The following is a 24,155-nucleotide window of genomic DNA, read 5'->3' as shown; positions in this document are numbered from 1 at the left end:
GGAAGCCTTGGCAAACCAAAGTGGAATTCCCCTTCAAGTCTAGCCAGCCTAATTAATACATTGTTTGAGAATGCTGGCCAGCCTGACCAAATATTGTTATTTCCACCCATTCGGAGAATCAGTCCTATGGAATCCCAGAAGTCATTTTAACATCACTTGCATGCCTTCCTGTGTGTGTGTGTGTGTGTGTGTGTGTGTGTGTGTGTGTGTGTGTGTGTGTGTGAGAGAGAGAGAGAGAGAGAATCATAATGCTTCTACCTATTATAGAGTATTGTAGTTTAACAGAAAGAAGAAAAGAGTTTTGGAATCATACAGTTCTTGGTTGAATACAGTAGTTACCACTTACTTGCTGTATGACCATTCATTTAACCTCTCTGAGCCTCTGTTTCCTCATCTGTAAAATGGGTCTGAGAGTACCTACCTGATAGGGTTGTAAGTAGGAAGTAATATCAATCACTGAAAAGTGCTTGGCCCACCCTAAATACTCAGTACCATCTTGTTCCCCTGTCCCCTTCCCTATCCACTCCAAAGCATGTGTGTGTTTCTTTTCTTTTTTTTTTAATTAATTTTTGGATTAGTCTGCATGCTCTCAGCCTAGCAACACTCTTCTGTGTCTCTCCACCAGGGGGCACCCTCCTACCGGGGACCGAGCCCACAGTGGACACGGTGCCCGTGCAGCCCATCCCAGCCTACTGGTATTACGTTATGGCCGCCGGGGGTGCGGTGCTGGTGCTGGTCTCCGTCGCGCTGGCCCTGGTGCTCCACTACCACCGGTTCCGCTATGCGGCCAAGAAGACTGATCACTCCATCACCTACAAAACCTCCCACTACACCAACGGGGCCCCTCTGGCCGTGGAACCCACCCTAACCATTAAGCTAGAGCAAGACGGCAGCTCGCACTGCTGAGGGCCGAAGCAAGGACCGCACCCAAATCAAACAAGAAAGACTGCAAACACGTTGCCTCGATTTTGCACTTTTTCCTCCTCGCCTAGTCTCTGTGTGAACGCTCAGACATCTCTGTCTCTGGGCCCAAACCCTGTGCGCTCGTATCCATCCCGACCATTCTCCTCGGGTTCTTTTGTTTGTTTTCCTTTTGTTGATTCCAAACCGCCCAACCCCAACTCTACAATGCTGCATCTTGGGAATACGAGAAGAGACACGCCCCTAAGCACCTCACAACTCACGGCTCAGCTGGTTTCCTTCCAGAGACTGGTTCCTTATTTCTTCCCCTTGCCTTAGCCCATCCCTCCTCTCTGGTGGGCAGTCTGCCAGGAGACTTGAGGGGAAACCCGGATCTGTGTGTTTGTACATAGTATACATTTGCGCCTGTGAATAGCTCTGTGTGTGCGTGGGTGTGAGAGAGAGACTGGCTCATTGGGGGGCAGGGGGGGGGGGCAGCGTGTGAGTGTATTCAGAGAGGGCCCCCTTTAACTCTTGTGTTACTTCTCCCGGGGTACATGTTCCAGAAAATAATATACTGTACTAGTTCTGTTTACTTGGAGAAGAGATTGAAGCTTTTTGTTGCCTTATCTAGCTCTGGCTGGATTTCTGTTGGCTTACCATTGTCATCTCCAGGTACCTAAAACTAGAGGCCACATGAGAAGAAATGTGGCCCCTCCCATCCCTGTCCCCAGGCCCCGCCCACCTGACCCAAGAGGAAGGTTCTCCCACTGCACTCAGACCAGACATGACTGCTAGCTAGTCCCGTCTGGGATGTCTCTGAAGTTACACAGTAACAGCCATTGGGTGCCTGTGGAACCATCCCTTACTTCCAGCCCTGAAGCAAATTTGTCTCATGTTGCCTTATAAAAGAAAAGCTCATAATGAATGTTTAGCTTTTATCAGTTAAGTCCAATCTTGGAATAAGTCATAGAGAATAACCATTCTGAGACTGATGTATGAAAAGCAGTAGCCTGTTGAGAGCAGGAGGAAGTGGAGAAGGAAGGATTGAAATGTTGTCTAAAAAAAAAACCCTCACCCCAGGGGGTTCATTCTGCCCAGTGCGGGGTGGGGTGGAGTAAGAAGGTTTAAAAAGTGTATTCTTTGGTATCATATGGATCATGGTTAATAGCATTTGTAAAATATGGGGGAAAGGGGGTCATTTGCTTTCCTTTCATTGTGTTAATGTGTGCCTGAATCTATAGCCACTAAAATACAAGGCTGTTCCCTGATTTATTTGAATATTATGAGAGAATAAAAAGTTACCATTTGTTTAAATGTACTGATGTGCTACCCCTTAAAGCATTCATGGCATCTGGTAAATACACCCTCATAGGCTGGCCTGCATTTCCAGATGTTACTGCTTCGTCAGGAGAAGGTATAAGGAAGATAAATCCGTTGCTGCCCATTTGTCCTCTCTGAGCAACGCAGGGAGAGGGATGTTAGAGATAAATTGCCTAATGATATTGTACGAAGGATAGATTCAATAATGAAGCCAATTTCATTGATAGAAAATGCATATTTTAATAAGATTCTCAGTGTACTGGGGCTTAGGCTTGGGGGTGTTTATTTCTCACCTTCCTGCTAGGAATCCACTGGGGAAGTGTAAGATTCTCTCCAAAGATGGTTGCCTGGGCTGAAAGCCTGCAGGTACCTTCTGAGAACAAAATACTAATGATTTTTTTAGCTGCTTGTGGGAGAGAGACTTAGCATTCTTTTGGAATATTCACATAGGTCCCTCCAACAAACGCACACTCAACTTTCGCATCTGGTTTGTTTCATCCTCCTGAAAGAATGGTGCTCTCCCACTCTTACTCTGTTTCAAAGAGCTAGTCTGTCTCAACCACAGCAGCCCTGCCAAGAAAAGAAGATGAAAGGCTAGAGCATGAGCTACCTTGAGATTTCAAGAAGTGTCTTACCCCAGCTGAAGATGGAGAAAGAAAGAGGGGGAGAGAGAGGAGGGGTGGCAGGATACCATGGATACCTTACGATGACTTTCATGCCCATCACTGAGGGCTTTTTATCTCAGGTGTCTGTATCCAGTGATGTGTCTGGGGCCAGGCGTTTCCTTGAAATGATTGACATCCCTATAGGCACCCCATGGAAGCATGGTGTCGGGAAATTACACCTGGGAAGTCCGGCCAGTGTAGCAACTGAGTTACCGTACACCCATGAGGATTTCCCTTCTCTAAAAGAAGATGACAACAACTTTGTGAATTTGCTGTATCTTTATCTGATGCCCCGTGGTGGCGTCGTCTTTATGTACATGCTGTCATTGGGAATATGAGACTGCTCATGAGACTGCTCAAATCTCTGTGAATCCCATAATGCACTTCAGCTGGGGATATCACATCTCTCTCTGTCTCTCTCTCTCTCTCTGTGTCTCTCTCCACTCTCTCAGCCCCAGCAACTTTCATAGTATTATCCAGGTACTATGCTAAAAGGGCAGCTCTTCTGTAATGTCATGCCTTGCAGCTTTAAAAAGCAAAATTCTGTATTTCATGGAGGAAGGGAAGGGTCCCTTTCTTCTAAAAAAATAATAGACTGGACAGGTGAATGCATGCATGCATGTTTAGAGTTGCTTCTCAGAAGACAAAGTGGTGATAGCAACTATTTAAAAAAAAAAAAGAATGAAAGGAAGGTCTAGCTTGGGCTGGTAAAGTTTTTGCCTTAGTAGAGCTTTCATGTTAACAGTTCCAGGAGGGAAACCCTTATCTCTGGGGGTGAAAAAAAATCCCTTTCTTGGTATTATGCTAGCAATTGCTATCCCTTACTTGCCTGTGAAGGCAGAAGAAAGAAAAACAGGATCATAGCATTGCCATTGACAAAACAGAATGCTGAAAGTAAATTATCTTTTCCCCTGTCCCACATTATTGGGATTAAAGCCAGAATAGGATAGGAAATGCAGTAATATTTCTGAGGTTGATACCCCATCTTTAAGAAGACTGCGTCTTTAAAAATGAAGCTAGCAGGCAAGTAAACACCTAAATTATCGAAAATTACCAAAGAACAATAGCAAAACAAGAAAACTTAAAGATTTTTACTTCCTATTCTTATCCCCTTTGCCCTATAACTGTGACATCTCTTGCATTGCTCAGTTGCCTGTGTGTCAAAATACCTTGTGGACGTTGAAAACTATTTGAAAATGTATTGTGTGGAATGTAATAAAATGATGATATTTTTATACAAACATCTGTTTTTTTTTATCACCGTGGCTTATGAGAACAAAGTTCAGGTGTAGGCTTTGAACAAACTGATGTTTGCAAAGTTTATACATCACCTTCTGAGCTAGAGGGCATTTCTGTGGGAAATAGGTGGGTTTTCTCCTTGAAGCTGAATGCCAACATCTCCTTCTTTTATTTTTATTACTACTGCTTGTTAGGAGTTTTATCCAATTTGTGCAGCTGAGCCAGCTTTTATGATTGGTGTGGGATTTTGCAAAAGTTGCTAAGTGCTAAATTACTCCATGTGATTCCACAAAATTTCTCTTGATGGCAAATCCCTGGAGCTGGGACTCTACTTTCAAAAGGCCCCAGGGGCTGGGACCAGCAAAGCTGAATCATGTTCTCAGCTCTGCAGAGACAGATAGTTTCCTTTGGAGAAGAAGTGGCAACATCTTACCCCTTACCTACCAAATTATTACTTCCACGGGGACGTCGATCTCCAATTTATGAGCACTTTCCCAGACCAAACGGAAACTTACAGTATGTTCAAGGCTCAAAGATATTCCAGACTTGGGAGCAACTAATGAAGATAATTATATGATTACTGGGAACCTGGAAATATCATGGTGGAACATTTTATAAAAGGAATATTCTATAAAAATTTTGAGGAGAGGAACTTGGGGAAACTTACTTGAAGAGTCAGATCTTTTCATAAGTATTTGATGAGTATTTGGTTCTCTTTATTGAGTATTTAGAAACATGAATTATGACTATGAGTTTGTGTGCTCAGTCGTGTCCGACTCTTTGCAACTGCATCCCATGGACTGTTGCCCACCGGGCTTCTCTGTCTGTGGGATTTTCCAGGCAAGAATGCTGGAGTGGGTTGCCATTCCCATCTCCAGGGGATCTTCCTGACCCAGGGATCGAACCTGTGTCTTCTACACTGCAGGCAGATTCTTTACCCACTGAGCCATTGTGGAAGGCCATATTTAGTGACAGAGTTATGTAAAATATTTTATCAGAGAGTTATTAGGGGAACGGAAAAAAAAAGATATAGGAAAGACAGCCTCACAGCAATTCAGTGTTTCTAAATGGTGGTCAAAAGTGATGATGGAAGAATTTTCCACCCCCCTATATTTGTGGAGTCTATTAAAAGTATCAACCCCAAACCCTTCCTCAGATTCTGAGAACATTTCTAATGGCCCCCAAGGAAAGGAGCAGGTCCAAAAGAGCCTATTTCTGCCAAGATCCTGCTTTTCTTCCTTTCTAAAGCTAGAGACAGGAAGAATTGCTTTTTACAGCTATCAACCTGCCCAAGTAGTGCTAAAGAAAACAGGCTTCTGGGTTTTCAGATCTGCAGTCGCTACAGCTGGCTCACTAGAGATGTCACTGTCTGTCCTCTGCAGGAGAACAGAGTTGAATGTCCATGAGGAGAGCCTTGTTTTTTCCTCTAACGACGAGCATCATGACCCATTTTGTCCACATAGCAGTTGGCTATCCTTAAAGCCATTTGCTGCTATTAGCAAAGGATGAAAATGAAAGCATCTCAGAAGCATTTATTTCCAACAAAGAGTCAGGCTCAGTCAACATTTTCATAAGCTGGCCTGGGACCAGATTTGCCAGTGAATTAAATTAGCCATCGTGTATGCTTAATTAGCATTACTGTTTTTGCAGCCACCTTTGAGAATTTCATCATTGCTTTTCCTGCCTTGGTTCTGATCCCAAGGTTTATTCTATACACATTCTTTCTCTTCCCCAAAAGAGCAGAGACTGTTACGATTCTGATCTTAGGCGTCAAACACAGCACTGTTATCAGTATGGTATTTCAGACCTAACCCAAGCATAAATGTTACAGAAATTGTATTTCCATGGATCATAAACACCAGATGTCAAGGCCTAGTAGGGTCTGTCTTGGCTCCTACCTGGCCCTTTATGATGGTTTAAATGTGCATTCTTGCGGTTGAAGCCCTCCTAGCCCAGATACCCGCAGCCCGGCCAGTCGACTATGGCCCTGGGTCTGTTTTCATCACCTCTCTTCACAGACTGTGCAGTTGTTTGGCACAAACGTTGTTGGCCTTTCTATCGTCTCTGATGAAAAGAGCTTCATTTTTAAGTTTTAATTTGTCCGCTTTGTGATCTCCGCATCTGAGCCAAACTGCAGATCTGTAGGTGCGGCTTGTTTTCTCTTTGTGCACATCACTGGGGCTCTTGCAGCTGTAATTTGCCTTTCATCCATTTCAGTGACCGCCCAAAGAAAACACAAAACAAAGCCAACCAGAGGAAAAGGAGGGGAAAGGGGAAGCACCAGCTGATGGCCTTATGATCGGCAGGGGAAAGATCGCCTTATATAAATAAACTAAGAGCTAGGAATCGTGTAGGATTTAATGAAGCCTGACACAGACCAAGTGCACTGGAGAATGTCTTCAGGTTAGATATCATCAGACACCTGGACCCTCAGAAGGCATTGGGCCACAGGCCACAGCCAGGCTACGTTTGCACTGTGTGGAGGAAGGAGTTCCTTTTGGCCCCAAACCTAAGCCTGGAATGGATACATGATTTGGGCACTTGCCAAAAAGAAGACCCCCTCTTGGTATGGTTTCTGCTTGGCACAATGCACGATCTTGGTGCTTCAGGGCAAACAGCAGAAACCATTCTTGACCCAAGGCCAGTGGGCAAGAGACTCAGAGTCCTTTTACTCTCTTTCCAATAAAATAGTTGTTCCTGGGCTTTGCTGTCGCTGAACTCCAAGCTCCCAATAAAACTAAAGTCCCATGGGCATCAAGCCAAGAAATGGGAAAGGTCATTTGAAGAGTCAGCAACAGACATGCCGGAGGCAGGACTGGTCATTGAGTGGAGAAAACACCTATTCTTGGAGGCTCATGGCCAGAGTGGTTATTGATACTGAAGAAGGTCATTGGGGGAAACTTTAGGATGGTATCTGACTAGGCTTCCTTTCATTTCTTTTCAACTTGTGAGTTATTCATGGCTATAGCCTCAAAAACTGCAAATCGTTTTTTTAAAAAGTTCATTTCATTGTTAACCAGTCCCACTCCCCTCCCAGAGGGAACCATGAGAAATTGTTCAAGGTATATAACTTAAGGACTTGTATTATACCTTTACAAATGTATATGTTCATGTCTAATTATGCAGTTTGCTTTGGTTTTGTGTAAACAGTATCAGCATTGGATCGCTTGGCTGGATAATGTGCTTCTTTTCATTTGACAAAGTCTTGGGGCTACTTTGTTGCATGCCGACAGGCTTACACAATTCTTTTTAAATATCATCCAGCATTTTGTATCATGTGGATGTACCGTAGTTTATTAACTGCTTCCCTGCTGGTGGGAATTCAGGTTGTGTCTAGTTTTTCTTACAATGATAAACAGCACTGTAATGAACATCCTTACAGTTGCCTCTTTGTTCATGTTTCTCTGGAATAGAATATGTGGGTCAAGTGGTGTGCCTGTTTACACTTTATAATAGATGCCTTGGAAGCCTGGAGTCTACCTTTTAGAGTGAACCTGCCTCCATCTGAGAGGCTAACAAACTAGTGGACAGCCTGCTTTATATCCCCTATCATGTGCACAAGCCACATAATCTCTGGGTCTGTCTCTCTAAATTAGGGGGAGTGCTTGCAGGGGAAAACTTTAGGACACTTTTAACTGAAGGAAATCTTAATTGCAGGGACTCTTTCAGTGCCCATTTGTGGAGAGTGTGAGCCTGGCTACAAGTCGCAGCTCACTGGAACTGTGGCCACTGTGCCCCGGGAGTTAATTCTATCCCTGAGTTCAGCAGACAGAGCCCTGTTCTCCGTGATTAATGAGTTCCACTTGGTTTCTTCAAAGAGTGACTGTGCTGTGCCTCGCTGTTATTTATTTATGTTTTCTACTAAAAAATTCATGTGAAAAACATTCTTTAAGGTCAGTGCACAGTATTGTGCTACAGACAAAAATATTCCAAAATATTCCAACGGTCACAAGCCAGCCACATGCCAATGGAAAGTCCCCAGTCTTTGGGACCTTGTACCTGAGGCCCCCACCATGACCACAGCCCTGAGAGGAGCAGGCTTACCCAGCTGGAAGGATGCACCCAGCTCCTTTCTGAGGAGCTTCAGGGCTACTGTGACCTGAGGAAGGGGAGTAGATGAGGTGGTTTTTCCAGTGGGAGGTTTCAATGTGCAGGTGAAGCTACTAGCCCCAAGTGGCTCCAGTAAGGAATGGCAAGCAGAAGAGAAGCCAAGAGATCCATTAGTCCCAAAACCATTTCTTTTAAGAGATGTTACCCTGATTTCTACTGTGCGCTTAGACCAAGCAGTCATAGTGGTGTGACTGAGCATAATGGATAGTGTGACAGCCATACAGAAGATCTTTGTGCTTTCTCCAACTTGCCAAAAATCCAGGACTGCTGCCTCTTGGGCATGAGGCTAGGGTATAATTCTTTGCAGGAGGTGGGGATAGGGTGGAGTATAACTTTTGATGGCTCAGTTTGGGGGAGCAGCACAAGAATGAGATGTGGGTGAGCTAGAGCTATGTCACCACACACACACACACACACGCACACACGCCACAAGCTTGTTTTGTCTTCTATGTGTAATTGTGCAAAACTGAACCCTTGTAGTATCATTAACTGATGTACCCAAAGGCAAAGGCTCTCATCCGGAAGAGGCGTGATAGGGCTCCAGGTCTGGCTTTCAATAGCGGCAATTTCTTTCTCAGGCGGCAGGACTCATTAACTGGACGCTGAACTGCAGTCCTCTGGAACTCGCTAGAGAGCGACCAACTCCAGTAATGAAGGGAATGCAGAGGAAGCTTTGAACCTGAGGTGGCCTTGACCAAAGCCCTGTTCTCAGTCAGCCTGCTGGTTACCGAGGCTCATTTCAGCACAGTCTGTTAAACTTTTCCTCTCTTTGCATCTCCCTACTGCCACCAAGGGGCTGGGAGAAGGGACATAAGAACCTTGGGGGATGCGTCGTCTTCCTCATCGCTTTCTAAGGCACTCGTGACAGCTGGTGTGTGTGCTGTGTGCTAAGTCGCGTCAGTCGTGTCTGACTCTTTGTGACCCCACCTGGCTCCTCTGTCCATGGGATTTTCCAAGCAAGAAGGCTATAGTAGTAGTAAATGTCACTCAGTCGGATCCAACTCTTTGCAACCCCATGGACTATAGCCTACCAGGTTCCTCTGTCCATGGGATTTTCCAGGCAAGAATACTGGAGTGGGTTGCCATTTCCTTCTCCAGGAGATCTTCCCAACCCAGGGATCGAACCCAGGTCTCCCGCTTTGTAGGCAGACGCTTTACCATCTGAGCCACCGGGGAAGAATGCTATAGTGGGTAGCTATTCCCTTCTGCGGCAATCGTCCCCACCTAGGGATGGAACTCCCATCTCGTATGTCTCCTGCATTGACAGGCAGGTTCTTTACTGGGAAGCTGGTACTGAGGTGGAAGTATAGCCACTAGGACCTAGACAGGGGTGGATGTGGGGGAGTCCAGGGAGCCCCATGATGCTTCATCCGCCTCGGCCAACTGAAGACCAGGAGCACGAGCCCCATGATGCTGTCTATGGGAAGCCTTAGCCTGCACCGCTGTCAAAGCTTCCTGGCTCTAAACCCCTGGCTCTAAAACCTCCTTCCTCAAGGAGGACCTGTCCCCACTGACCTATGCGCAATTGTATTGAGTGTGGTTCATCTTTAGCCCCCACTGTTCCCCTTCTGCACCTCTCCTGTCTCTGCTTTCTTAATGTATTTTTGTATTTATTTGTTTTTTTGGCTGCACCGAGGGCTGTGAGGGCTTTTCTCTAGTTGTGGCAAGCAAGGGCTACTCTTCATTGCAGTGCACGGGCTACTCGTTGCTGAGGCTTCTCCTGTTGCAGAGCACAGGCTCCAGGCACTGAGGCTTCGGTGGTCAGGGTGACGGGGTTAGTTGCTTCACATCTGGTAGAATCTTCCTGGATCAGGGACTGAACTCATTGACAGATGAGTTCCCTGCATTGACAGATGGATTCTTAACCACTGGACCACCAGGGAAGTCCATCTTCCCCTTCTCTTGGTGGCCCTTTTCTTATCCTCTGGCATCCTTATACTTTCTTTACCTCCCTCCACCAAGGCCTCCCACCAGAAAAGCATGTCCGATCTCTCATGTGCATGCGTGCATGCAAAGTCGCTTCAGTCATCTGATTTTGTGCAACCCTATGGACTGTATCCCGCCAGGCTCCTCTGCCCATGGGATTCTCCAAGCAAGAATACAGGAATGGGTTGCCATGCTCTCCTCCAAGGTATCTTCCTGACTCCAGGATTGGACCCACCTCTCTTATGTCTCCTGCATTGACAGGCAGGTTCTTGACCATTAGCGCTATCTGGGAAGCTCAGTTGCATTCATGCAAGAGACCAAACCTAAAGTCGGGGCTTCCAGTAATGAAGAACATCTCTAATTTTTTCAAAGATCTAGAGCAAAGAAAGTGAAGAGTAGCTAAAGAGCCTCTTGATGAGGGTAAAGGAGGAGAGTGAAAGAGCTGGCTTAAAACCTAACATTCAAAAAAACAAAGATATGGCATCTGGTCCCATCATGGTAAATAGATGGGGAAAAAGTGGAAACAGTGACAAATTTTCTTTTCTTGGGCCCCAAAATCACTGCAGATGGTGACTGCAGCCACAAAATTACAAGACATTTGATGTTTGGAAGAAAAGCTATGACAAACCTAGAGAGCATATTAAAAAGCAGAGACATCACTTTGCCGACAAAGGTCCATCTAGTCAAACCTATGGTTTTTCCAATAGTCATGTATGGATGTGAGAGTTGGACTATAAAGAAGGCTGAGTGCTGAAGAATTGATGCTTTTGAACTGTGGTGCTATGGAAGACTTGAGAGTCTTTTGGACAACAAGGAGATCAAACCAGTCAATCCTAAAGGAAATCAACCCTGAACATTCATTGAAAGGGCTGATGCTGAAGCTGAAGCTCCAATACTTTGGCCACATAATGTGAAGAGCCAGCTCATTGGAAAAGACCCTGATGCTGGGAAAGATTGAAGGTAGAAGGAAACGGAGGTGACAGAGGATGAGATAGTTGGATGGCATCATCGACTCAATGGACGTGCGTCTGAGCGAACTCAGATAGTGAAGATCAGGGAAGCCTGGCATGCTGTAGGTCCAAGAGTCAGACACAACTGAACAACAACAACAAGAGCAAAGGAGAGATTCCAGAATTTTCCTCCATCACCATTACTGGGTTTTTTTCCAGCCTACACAATCATGAAGCCTCTGTCTATAATTAAACATTTTACTGGCTGCCTTCTTTTTCTTATTTTCATGCAGATTGTTGGGGCTCAGTGGAGCCATTCTGGCCTCAGCTGCTCATCCGCCTCCACACTTCAAAGTATTATTAGGTCATTTCACAACCTTCTCATTTTAGTCTATTTTTCAATCCTTTTTAGTGTTTCCTTCTGATAATTCAACTAAAAATAATTGAAAATCATGTTCAAAGTCTTCTTAAATATCACAGATCAAGCCCCCTTTTCTTTTCCAGCTTGAAACCCATTTTAAAACTGCAAAAAAAAATTTTTTTTCCATGACTTTGCATACATTTGGCTATAGTTCAAGAGATAAAAACCCATGATAAAGGATCTTCTGGTGGTGTTTCTAAACTCAAGCCAAACCCAGCACAGGATGAAGGGCTCTCAAGTAGCCTGACTCTAATGGAGGAGTTTTGGCAAAATTTCGATCTACATCTGAACTTTTGGCTCCTTATGGCAACTGGGGATGAACAAACTGAATTAGGGAAATTAAGTGTGGTAGGGAGTAGGAACCTTCAGCCAACACTAAATATTAAATCAAATTAAACACATTGAAGAGCCAAGAAATATCTGTTAGTCCTTCATGATTCCTCATTTGTTTAGATCACAGTGTTGCTTCTCCTGCTGGGATCAAAACAAAGTGGCTGAGAGAATTTTCTGAAGGCTACTCCCATTTGAATGGTCCGGTGATTTAACTGACCTGAGGGGTTCAGGAACTTGGAATCAAACTCAACAAGGACTCTCAGTGGCCAAGAGCTAATCCCAAATAAATCACAGCCCTAAACAAGGTGTCGAAAATGTGGCTGACTCTCAGGTCTGCTGCTGAGCTCTTCAGTGACTTCTTGCATTTTTCTACTCTCCTTCCTCAATTTCTTCCTCTTTGAATAGAAGTGATGACACTTGGTACCTGTGAAAATGAATGATTTCGGTGATTTCCTGTGTAGGCATGTCTTTGATCCTTGCTTTAAAAGCTGATTGCAGTTTGATGGGTTGAGTGGACATGTGGTTTCAGTGGCTTCTCACCAGGTTTTATCAGCGCCACCTTAGCTAAGGTGGAGTCTTCGAGTTTGGAACACTATTTACCCAATCTGTCAGTTCTTCAACTGCCAGTTAGCAGGATTGATTTCTAAGCCAAATGAGCAAGTATGGGAAACACGGGACCGCATGGCTTGCCCCCGCCTGTCCTTTGTGTGGTCTTCTCCGTCCCCACAGAACTTAAGATGGATGACTTCAGGTGGGAGGCACCCAGAAGAGGACAGACCTGGGGTAAAGACTGGGGCAGTGAGCTCTTTTCTGTAGAAGCTGCCTTATCTAATATCGGCCTTTTTGGGCAGCCCTCAACAGAAAGACCGTCGTAGCTTTCCTCATTGTCTTCCTGTAAAGATGATTGGGTTTTTGGGCAGGAGAGAACACCAGTGCTTGCTGTACAGAGGAACAAGCTGAGACTCAGGGTGCTTAGAGGCTCATCCTAGCCCCCACACCTGAGTGGAGTGGTGGAACTGTGATGAGCAGGCAGTCTGCTCCCAGGGCAGTGCTCCCAGCCCGGGGCTCCTCCCTATCCCGAAGTGCTCCCCTCCAGGTGCAGTCCTGAGTGTGTCCACTGCATGTTCTGGGTGGCCAATCTGTCATCAGCTTCCACCAGGCCTCTCAAGCCACTGCTCGGAGCTGGCTTGGAAGAGACTCTTTAGAGAAAAGCCAGCATATGTTGGTGTCCTGATCAGTGTGCAGGTGACCCAGGGATGATCTTCAACCATTTATCTAAAAGCAGCCAGTGGTTTGGGGCAGACTCCTCACTCTCTTAGTGATCTTGTGAAGCTCTTTTTTTGATATAAAAACTAAACAGAACAATGTCAATGAAAATACACTTGCAGTGACCACAGCATATGAGAGATGTAGTGAAAGGGAAGGTCAAATTTTTCTGTAACTGCAGAAAAACATTCTAACCCCAAAGGATCCTAATTTAGGAAAGGAAAGAAAAAGATGAGGGAGAGAGCAAAATGTGTGTGTGTGTGTCTGTGTGCGTGTGAAGAGAGAGGAAGACTGGGAAGGAAAATCTAAATGAGAGAGAGCATTTTTGTTTGAGACCTACACCACACTCAGGGGGAATTTTCCACTTGCAGGCTGGAGTGTCTGGGGTATTTCCCCTGCCTGGCATGTGTGGTCTTACACTGCCAGGCAGTGTTCCAAACCCCTCTGGGAGATACACATCTCCCTAGAGTAGGCTCAGTTCATGACCAGTATGGCGGTTCCTCTTTTGTGCTGTACCTTTGCAATTTAGTGACAAGGATGCTGGAGAATATTCGACTCTTCTGGGTGGAGGGGGCTTGCTGAACAGTCCAGAGGATGTCTTGGTAACTAGCCACTATAGGGTCTTTTGTTCTGGAAAATCAGGATAATAGGAGACAGGTAAGACCTTGAATCACTCTTCACTGGGTACCTAACCCACCTCTCTGCAATGCTAATGGAAACAAGGGGACCATCTGGCCTGAGATGCAATGTCAATGTGAAAATGACCAGGTTTTCCTGAATTGGGTTTTTGTTTGTTTTCTAAGTAGTGGCTACTCTAATCACTTAGTTTCTCAAAATTCTGTTCAACTACCTTCTAGGCATTCATGAGTTCTTCTTCCTCTTGCTCTGCTGGTCTGCAGTAGCTGGTGCAGGGAGGTGGGCAGAGACGTGACTCTGATGTAGGGACATATAAGGAGGAGATCTGTGACCAGGCAAGGCAGTCTCTTTGAATTCCTCAGTGGATCTAAAAAAAATGAATTCATGCCCCAAACCAAGAGATCAGTGTACAAGCTTAAAGGCTCAGGTGCCATGTTTGAGACCGTCCATACCTATCAGAGAAAGCAGCTGGACTCCCCATCCCCTCCCCACCCCTGGCAGCAGCCTCCATTCCAAAGCCGCTGCCCTGTCCTCCCACATTTTTCCCAGCAGTGGCCCACCCTCATTTGCCCAATCCCTGCCCCCAACTCCATCAGCACTTTGCGGTCCCTCCACAACAGCTCCCTTTCTTTTGTGCTCTTTTGGCACGGTGGGCCCTTGCTTCCCAATCACACTGAAGGGCCTTGGTTGTAGACACCAGGTCCCATACATCTTCATTTTCCAAACTCCTCTGTATGGTTCCCTGGCACGTAGTCGACCCTCTTAATGAGAATTGGCTGATTGGCTGGTAGTCAGTAAGTGAACACTGCTCTATGAAGAACAATGAAAGCCCACCTTCCCTCTCTGGATAAGGTCTATCATGAAAAACATGAAGCCCCAAATTTCAGGTCACCGCATCCTCACATTCATGAGAAATCTTGGTGAGTTCCTATCAAAGTGGTGAGCCAGCAGTGCAGGCAAACAGCCGGACACTGTATCCAGCCCGCTGGGATGAAAACAAGGCAGACTGTCTTCTCTACTGGAATGGTCTTCCCAGGCGGTGCAGTGATAAAGAAGACATCTGCCAATGCAAGAGGCGTGGGTTCGATCCCTGGGTAGGGAAGATCCCCTGGAGGAGGAAATGGCAACCCACTCCAGTATTCTTGCCTGGAGAATCCCATGGACAGAGGAGCCTGGAGGGCTACAAAGAGTCGAATGTGATGGAGCACACGCACACACAGGGCTGATATAGGTGAAATGCACTGTTCTGCCCATAGCCAGAGAACTTGTGTGCACAGGTGGAGGAATTGAAGGAGGAGGGTCTTCTCTGGCCCGAGTACAGTACTGAGAGTCAGAATTCAGGTTTTGGAGTCAGACTGACCTGAGCTTGAATCCACACAGGGGCCCAGAAGGAAGCAGGGTCATGTCAGCACAAAGGTCGAAAGTAGAAGTCGTGTGGGTGGTAAGATGCATTCCTGATCTGTGTTCTTTTAAAGGTGGGGCTCACTGCAGTCTCTGTCAACCCACTCACAAACACACACGCCTTCTAAAAGAGTCCTGGAATGTCCTCATTTAAAAAGTTTAGTTCCAGGTCCCTGCTCAGCCTCTCTTCCCCAGCCAGGCCTCCATTTGCTGGCTGTTATGTCCCCTTCCTGGGAAGGTGCTGCTTCCAGGCTCTGCCTTGAGCTCCTGGCTCACTCCTCCTCTCTCCAACCCACCCTTGTTTTTTCTTTACTAGAACTACAGGGACCCAGTGGACATCCACACACCCTGCCAGCATTCTGAGGAAACAGGCTAAAGTTTCTCTCTTGGCCTCAACAGAAAAGGAAAGTGGTCCATGAAGAGCAAAGAGGCTTCTGGGAAAGAAAGCTCTTAACCAAACACAGATATCAAGAATATTAACAAGGGGACTAGAGAAAATTGCTATCAAAGTAAATTGCTTTTTGTACAAAAGTTCCCTTTATTGGGGTTTTCCCCAATGTGTCATTCTTTCTTTAAGCCTTCATGAACAGATGCACTTTTGAAAATGTTGATTAACTTATCCTTTTTTTGACCCCTTCCCACTCACCAAACTCCTGGGAGCAGTGATTATGCAAAAAGCCAAGTCAAGCCTCTAAAGTGTTCTTCACCTGAGGTAGCCTTTGATCCTACAGGTGCAGAAATCTGAGTCACATCTGGGTAATCAATTTCATAGAACCTTAAAAATGGACCTATTCTTGGGGGGAGAAGGGTCATCTCATCCAGTCCTCTGCCCTCAGAGACAAGTGGCTATGATCTCCTGGGACAAAATGTTCTCATAGTCATTACCATCCTCTTACCCTTTTTCCTCCAAGATCAATGCCACATCCACTCCTTTCCAGCTGGTGATCAATAGTGTGTTAAGAATTCTTCCCTGAGGGTGTGAGATGGAGCAAGATGGCACTCTAGCCTCCAAACCTGTCACATCCTTGGCAGAGATGGAATCCCTAAAAGCAAGAACAGGATTTGGCCCGAAAGTCACTGGCAGGAGCCCTGCAGTTTTCATCCTGGGTTGATCCACATATTCTTTCTCATCCAGTGTTCTGCTTCTTTTAACCATGAAGGTGTTAAGACGTATAAGCATCCCATAAAAATGATTAATTGTTAGAAATGTGGTGGTTTCCTTCCATGTTTGTTTTTCTCTTAAGATTTTTTATTTTAAGCCTCTGGGTTGATTTCCATGAGCCTGATTTGATCCCTGTGACAGATACCACCTGCCTCCTGTTGATTCATGTCTCCATCTTCATTCCAAGGGCACAGCCTGCATTGTAGAGGCCTGGAGAATAATGCAGGGATGGGCACTGAGGTGCGGAAGTTGGCGGGGCCTGCAGGTACTAGTTGCTGTGCTACAAACGTGCCAGGAACAGGCTGGATTTATGGAGGATTGGTGCCACATGGCATTCATCCTTTCCAGCGGGGTCTTGGCATTTTGTTTTCCGCATCCCTCATGGTGACGACGAGAATGAGACTGTGCTTTTAGCACTTTGGCCAGGAATGAGGAAGACTTCTAACAGGATGAAAACCTCTGCTTCCGGGGAAAGACTGAATGCCAAGCATGGCAGTGATGGATCGATCCTCAGTTCAGGTCGTGATCAAGTAGATCTTCCCCCAGATTTTGTGCGGATGAGGGAGACGTTCAGGCTGGTCTAAAGTCCTTTTGTTCCTCTTGTTTGATAGTTTAGCTCTTTGGAAGCTTGAGTTTGTGTTCAGTCTTGACTTTTTTGGATATAAATTTATAGTGCTGACATCAAGGTAGCTCACCTGACTTTGAGCTGAATGAAATTTCTGAAGGGCCACGTACATTCACTGGTGCCACTTTGACCTGATAGCCGGGACAGGCATAATTAACTCATAAGACAGGAAGAAATGATAAGACCCTGTTCTTCACCACATATTTGATTCTCTTTTTTAAATATTTTACCATTTTAGACAAGTAATTTCCATTGGCTCTGATTTCTATAAGATGGACAGCAAAGTGAATAGAGACCTGTATTAGCTATCCCCCTTCCCCCCAAAAAAATTATCATAAAAAAAGAAAAAGATAGACAGCAGTAATACTGGAGAAAGTTTGGAGTAAATTAACTTAGCTCTGTTCAAGCCTGGGCGAGTCAGGTTGGGTGCCTGTTTGATCTATTCTAAACCGTGAAGAAAGCCAATGGGAAAAATAGACTGGGAAGGAAAGAGAGAAGTATTAGCATGGATATGTGGGGGTGGACAGGCGTTATAACATTCTTTCCAGTTCTAGTTCTATAAATACACTAAAACATATAATGATGAAATGTGACTTACTTAAGTTACATTTGTTGCAATCCAGAGGAGAAACTTTTATACTTTGTGTCCACTTAGATGCATTCATATGAGGAGGGGTGGTGTGTTCTATCAGATGAACATCGCAGTCATGCAGCTGAGGAAGGACATGAGAGAAGTTGCCTTAGATAAGACTCAGACCTACACTGGTTGTACATAACAGTTATTATAAAGATACAAGCGAGCATCTACTGGGCACTTAAGGCCTTTCTTACTGTTTCTGTTCTTCTGGTTGTTGTTGGAAGTAAAGTCGAGTCATTTGAACGGGGACGGATCCAGTAATGTGCAGTACTAAATGATCTAGAAGCAGATGCGAATTTTTAGCTTCCCACAATGCTGGTGAGTCATTTTCAGCAAGGTGGCATCTCTGCCTTTTAGCCGCTCGAACCTGTTATGACTGATTTTTTCAAAATTTTCTTTCTTGTTATAGTGGACATCCCAGAAATACACGGGAGAGAGGGCTACGAGGATGAAATTGATGGTAAGTGTTGTTATGATTTAGAAGATAATCATGAAAGTCAAGTTTGGCTATAAAGCTATCAACAAAAATAATGCCCGGGGTATAGGAGGGCCAGAATTCAGAACTATCAGCCAGAAATATGTGACAAGAATCCAGAGAGGAATGAAGAAGCCATCAATTTCTTTGTCAAAGTCAAATTTAGAGAGTTAGAAAGTTTATTGAGTTTCTTCTGCCTAATCTGAAATAGGTCCCTTACTTTGGGCAACTTTTGACACTGATGAACTTCGAATCTGAATAAACCCTTTAGAAGTGAAAGCCAGGCTCCTCTATACATGTCACTGCTTGAACCCATTGACCTACTTCCAAAAAGGGCTTAGTGGATAACTGTCAGTGTGAACATTCCTTCAGGCCTGCTGAGATTTCTGATTCCATGGCTTTCAGGAACCAAGGTGGGGCTCGTTGCAGGATTTAGGTCTCATCCTCACTACCTATCTCATTTTTCATACTTATTCCAAGCTCTGTTTTCCTACTTCAAATACACATATTCCATGAGGCTGAAGCAGGAGTCCTGACTGGAGGGGCGCTGAGCAAACACCCAGATGTAATATCTTTCCTCCACTCAGAGGAGCACAGGTCTCTCTAGGCGTCTCTGAGAGCCAGAGTTGATTTCCAAGAGAGATCACTAAGGTTCGCCTCAAAGAGCAGCTTTAGACCAAGACTGATGCCTTTAAGACGAGCAGTTTATAGAGCTGCTTTTTTTAACCTGACCTTAATCAAACACTTCAAGTGTAGTTATAGAAACAGAGTGACTAACCCAAACAGCACCTTGTTAACTGAATGCAGACTCCCCCTGCAAAGCCTGGTCTAACGTTCCTTTTATGGGCAAAGCTGCACAACTGGCCTTCACAGAGAGGCTGCGATAGATCAAGCGGCAGAAGCCTAGATGGGGTAGAAAGAGTGAAAGATGAGGCTGCAGAAAGCCTGGTTTCTAGTCCTAGTTTAACTCTTTGCTAACTCTGGGGACTTGAGTGAGTTACCTAATCACTTAATTTCTCAAAGCCTCAGTTCCTCATCTATTTTTTTCAAATTATAGTATCACCCTGCCTTCTTCATGGGATTATTAGGAAATCCCACAAAATTTGCCAGAGATGTGGTCATGTCGTGATCATGCTATAGAAATAGATTCGTTTGCTTGAGGGGCCATGATAAAATACTGCAAACTGGGTGGATTAAACAACAGAAATTTATTTTCTCACCGTTCTAGAGGCTAGAAGTCCAAGATCAAGGTACCAACAGGGCTGGCTTCTTCTGTGGCCTGTGAGGGAAGGCTGTGGACCAACCCTTTTTCCTTGGCTTGTGAATGGCCATCTCCATGTTTCCATGGCACTCTCCCACCTGTATCTGCCTCCAGATTTCCCCTTTTTACAAGGACACTGGTCATACTAGATTAGGGCCCACCCTCAGGACCTCATTAACTTGATTACCTCAGTAAACACCTATCCTCAAAGTAAGGTCACTTTGTGAGGTACTAGGGGTCAGAATTCAACATCTGAATCTGTAACACATAGCAGTAAGGTAAAGCTTAGGTCGTGAGGCCTGGTGGATCAAAACAAAAAATCTACTGCTTGGATGGCCAGGAATGCCAAATTGGAAAACTCATCATGTTGAAATAGTCTCAGCCTGTTCTTTGATTTAACATGAAGCAGCTGGAAGTAAGGGATAAGGAGATGAAGGAAGAAGAGTGTACAGAACAGAGGGCCATTCCAAGAGCTCTAAAGGCACCCTGTGAAAATCTAAGCTCACTTACTGTGACTCAAACTGTTTAAGTATCAGATACTTAGACCATACTTACTTTGTGCTGGACACCAAGCACTGTGCAAATGTTAATTCATTCAAACCTCCTAACAACCCAGTGAGGTTATTAGTGCTATTTCACAGATGAATGAACTGAGGCAAAGAGAAACTAAATAACTTACCCGAGGTTACGCAGCTAGGACAAGGTGGGGCTGGGTTTTGAAGCCAAGCAGGGCTTCCCTTTTGGCTCAGCTGGTAAAGAATCCGCCTGCAATGCAGGACACCTGGGTTTGATCCCTGGGTTGGGAAATCCCCTGAAGAAGGGAAAGGCTGCCCACTCCAGTATTCTGGCCTGGAGAATTCTGTGGACTGTAGAGTCCATGGGGTCAAAGAGTCAGACACGACTGAGCAACTTTCACTTTCAGGATAGTTCCAGTGTCGAACAGCTCAGCCTCAGGTTCTGGAGAACCTCTGAGCTGGGCTGGGGGGAGTCTCAGTTATTTCTAAAAGAAGCAGTGTCTGCAGTCTCTTGTGTCCTTTACGTCCTAGATGACTACGAGGTGGACTGGAGCAACTCTTCTTCTCCGACCTCCGGGTCTGGGGCCCCGCTGGCTGACAAAGAGAAGAGCTGGCTTTACACTCTAGACCCCATTCTCATCACCATCATTGCCATGAGCTCGCTGGGCGTCCTCCTAGGGGCCACGTGTGCGGGGCTTCTGCTCTACTGCACCTGCTCCTACTCCGGCCTGAGCTCCCGCAGCTGCACCACGCTGGAGAACTACAACTTCGAGCTCTACGACGGCCTCAAGCACAAGGTCAAGATGAACCACCAGAAGTGCTGCTCAGAGGCCTGACAGGTTGCACCCAAATCGCACCTGACATTTCATTCCAGCAAGAGGGGCTAGTGAAAATTACAATTTTTTTTTCCTTTTGGAAACTGAATGCCATAATCTCGATCCAACCGATCCAGAATACTGAAGGTGTGGACAGGACAGATAGGCGAGTCGAGGGAAGTGGGGAAATGCAGTCTTTCAGGGGGTCGGGACCCACCTGAGACCGCGTGGCTGAATCATTTGCTGGGACAAGGATGAGCGCTCATCTCTTTGGTGGTCACAGTTCTGTTTTGTTTGTGAGTTTGTTGCTAATTCTGTTTTATTTCCTTCGTCTGTGAGCAACTCAAAGAGGCAGAAGAGAATGACTTTTCCAGAATAGAGCAGAGTGGTGATCAGTAGTCTCTGCTTTTTCTTCCTAATCAACGCTTGGAAAGCAAAGGGTCTTTTCAGACTCTCCATCTTTAGAAGATAAATTCTCCAAAAAAGCCGTCCAGTTTATCCCACCCTCCGATCGTCTCATGACTTCCGGGATTTGCTGTGGTATAGCTTCTGCCAGCCAACTTGACAAGCTGCCGTTTCCAGTCCTAGCATTTCGGTAGGATGTTGTTGCCTTTAACTTTTTTTATCCAGGGGAAAATTGCCATTTTAGGGTCAGCATGAACAGCTCTTTCTTACATGCGATTTAAAACAAACCAGAAAGGAAACTTCACACGTCAAAATCCGTAGAAGCGCCTCCATGTTAGAAGCGGACAAGCCTTAAACGTGCTTTGTGAATAGGAGCCATTCATTCAGTCCAGACCCAGAACTTGTGGCTGTGAGGCTGCTTTGTGGGGCCTCTGGTGGTGGTTTTGCTTTTTCTTTTCCTTCGTCCTTGCTCTTCTAAAGCATACGCACGTGCACCACATGCACACACATGCACACCCATGCATACACACTCATTGTCAGGTCTCTAAGCCCCAGGAAGCAGCACTGTTTGACATTCTCTGAGATGGGGCGGGGGAAATATAAGCTATCAGTATGTTTGTCCATCCGTGAGATGTCACTAGTGACAGCTGACGGGAAAGGAAGAGAACAGTGGAGAGAGAAAAAGAAGTCCATTGTCTGTGATCATGTGATAGCAAAGACTGCCATTCTGATACATCCGTCTCTGTTAGGCTAGTAAACACAGACTTCTTGGGGTGACAGCCACCACCTCCACCTTTCAGAAGCATCAGCAGCACTGCAATGCCTGAGAGCTGGTTCTAACCAAAAGTCTGCAAGCCCTGTGGACCAAAATGCTAACGCTGCTTCAATCCCAGAGAGACGTGTGTTCTTACATACACCCACCCACCCACACACCAATTTATGTATTTTTTTTTATTAAGTGCCTTGAAAAAATGAAGAAAAAAAATGTATTTTCCTTCTATGTAGAAATCAATGAATACCATACAAGTTAAGGCATTCCTCTATTCCTCTTCCCTCACCCAGTGGCTCCACACCCAGCTTCCCCCACACCACTGATCCTATGGATGGAGTAAGGCCTGCCACCCGAGAGGTAATGGTAGCCCTAGATGACTCTCAGCTGCTCTAGAAGGGGAGGCATCTGGAATCGCATGAAGCTGTGTGAAGAAGATTGTCCGCGCCAGGATCCAAATCTTGATTTTGTAGTAACGCCTACAGCTTGCCTGTGCGCTGGAAATACATTTGAAACCCAAACAGTATGCCCAGCCTATTGCTAATCAGTGGTGAACTGTCAGACCAGTTTTTGCTGCTATGGTCACCCACGATGTCATTTGTCTCATACCCAGGTGAAAGGGGAAGGGTGAATGGGGCTGGCTGGTTCCTTTCAATGTTAACTTATGAAAATGGTAGTTCAAATGGTAATGTCCCAGTGTTCTGTGTGAAGAGAGGGAGAGTTCATACCGACAGCTATTTATTCCTATGTGTGTGTGTCTTTGCCAGTCTTTGAGTTCTCTGTATCTACTGTGTATGTGAATGGTCACGTGGGACTCAGTGGTGTTGTTGTGACTTTGACCTAGGCCCGAGTGTCACTGCTGATCTTGGCACTCATTGGCACAGTGGTAGTTAGAGGTGAAAAGTGAAGCTGTCAAGCCCAAGGCCTTAGCTTCAGGCCCTCCTGAGCTGAGCGTGTGGCAGAAGCAAGTTCTTAATTAGCCCACTTCCTCTTCGCCTTCCCTTGTAACTCAGTGTTCCAGAAGTTAGCACGTCTGGGGGTTTCCAGAGTTAGCCTGCAGAAGAAGAGAGTTCAAAAGTTGACAGTGGGGGCCCTGGCCCTCTCAAGCCCCGTGGGCCGTCCTGCAACTCCCCAAAGACCAGCCTTGTCTCCGACCCGCAGTTCACCTCTCAGTTATGTACAACTCAACCTACATCCCTCTAATGTCCTGTATCCATAGTCACCATTGGCTGGTTTGAGCCCTTGAGTGGGCTCCGGATGCTAAACAAAAGCAGGCCAGCCAGAGCTACATGTAGATACCTCACCAGCCCCGGAGGCTGTTCTATTGCAAAACAGGACCCCGATTATAACCTGGCCAGGGGACACCCTGGTGCATTTGTTGTTGCTATCTGCAGGTAGGCTCGCCGACCCATCTCCTTGACTCCTTCCCCTTGGGAAACCCAACTCACAGTATTGATCTCCTTTTATGCCTTGTACTGAATGACATATTACCTCCGCGCTCTCCCAGACTAGGCGGTCAACAGGACCACAGGGCTGCTTCCTCTCTTAGGTGGGCATGGGGAGTTGACAGGAATGAGGGTCCAAGGAATGAGCATGAATGGCAAGAAAACAGGGGGAAAAGTTAAACTGTCACACAGGAGGTTAACTTTTCCAAGGTTAGCTGTTAAAGGTATTTGACCATCCACTGGCTGAGCCAGATCAAGGGAACTTGAGAGCTTTTACTGTGATTCTTCAATGTAAAAAATAAACAACGTCAAACTGTGTTTATATGATTTGTATAAAACCTTTTTAAGATTACTATTTAAATAAACATTATACCAGAGATATTTTTCTGCATTTTTTTTTTTTATTGGAGACAAAGAGACTTAGGTTCACCTCGGGTGACCAAAAACATCCCAGTTTGCCTGAACATTGCTGGGTTTTAGCTCTGAAAGTCCTGTGGTCCTGGGAAACTCCTCCATCCCAGCCAAATCGGATGGTTGGTCACTCTCTTGGGACAATGCTTCTTAGCACCTTTACATGCCGTTAGTAAGTAGATTGGTTAGCTGGCTTTTTATAAAGTGAAAATATGATATGGGCAGGTAATGAGCTATGTGGCCAAGTTGGCCATTTCAGCCCATAGACTTGCCTGGTAGATTTCTGAGACTGTGAGCCCTGCTAACATTCCTCCTCCCTGGACATCACCAGTCCCCTGTGATTTTTGACTCTGCTGTTTCCTGTATATTGAAACATTTGCTTGTCAATATCTCTAGTGATTTCAAGGTCTATAACAGTGCTTCTCAAAGTGTGGTCCCTGGACGGGAACTATTAGCCTCACTGTC

The 24,155-nt window shown here is 45.6% G+C and overlaps 1 protein-coding gene across 5 annotated transcripts in view; it reads left to right on the top strand.

The window, feature by feature from the left end:
* Window positions 1-23,660, top strand: part of NRP2 (neuropilin 2) — a 119,840-nt gene extending 96,180 nt beyond the window's left edge. For 2 of the 5 annotated variants that reach the window (XM_005676406.3, XM_005676407.3), the window contains exons 16-17: window positions 18,004-18,054; window positions 20,377-23,660. In XM_005676406.3, coding sequence (XP_005676463.1) covers window positions 18,004-18,054; window positions 20,377-20,681 — 356 coding nt within the window. In that variant the 3' untranslated portion in view covers window positions 20,682-23,660. Of the gene's footprint in view, window positions 1-625; window positions 4,130-15,486; window positions 15,864-18,003; window positions 18,055-20,376 lie in introns of those variants that run through there. The other 3 variants (XM_005676409.3, XM_005676410.3, XM_005676412.3) reach the window with 2 other exon arrangements.

The sequence above is a fragment of the Capra hircus genome, chromosome 2 (genome assembly GCF_001704415.2).
Source record: "Capra hircus breed San Clemente chromosome 2, ASM170441v1, whole genome shotgun sequence".
Lineage (NCBI taxonomy): Eukaryota > Metazoa > Chordata > Mammalia > Artiodactyla > Bovidae > Capra > Capra hircus.
This window is presented reverse-complemented; position numbering and strand designations above follow the sequence as displayed.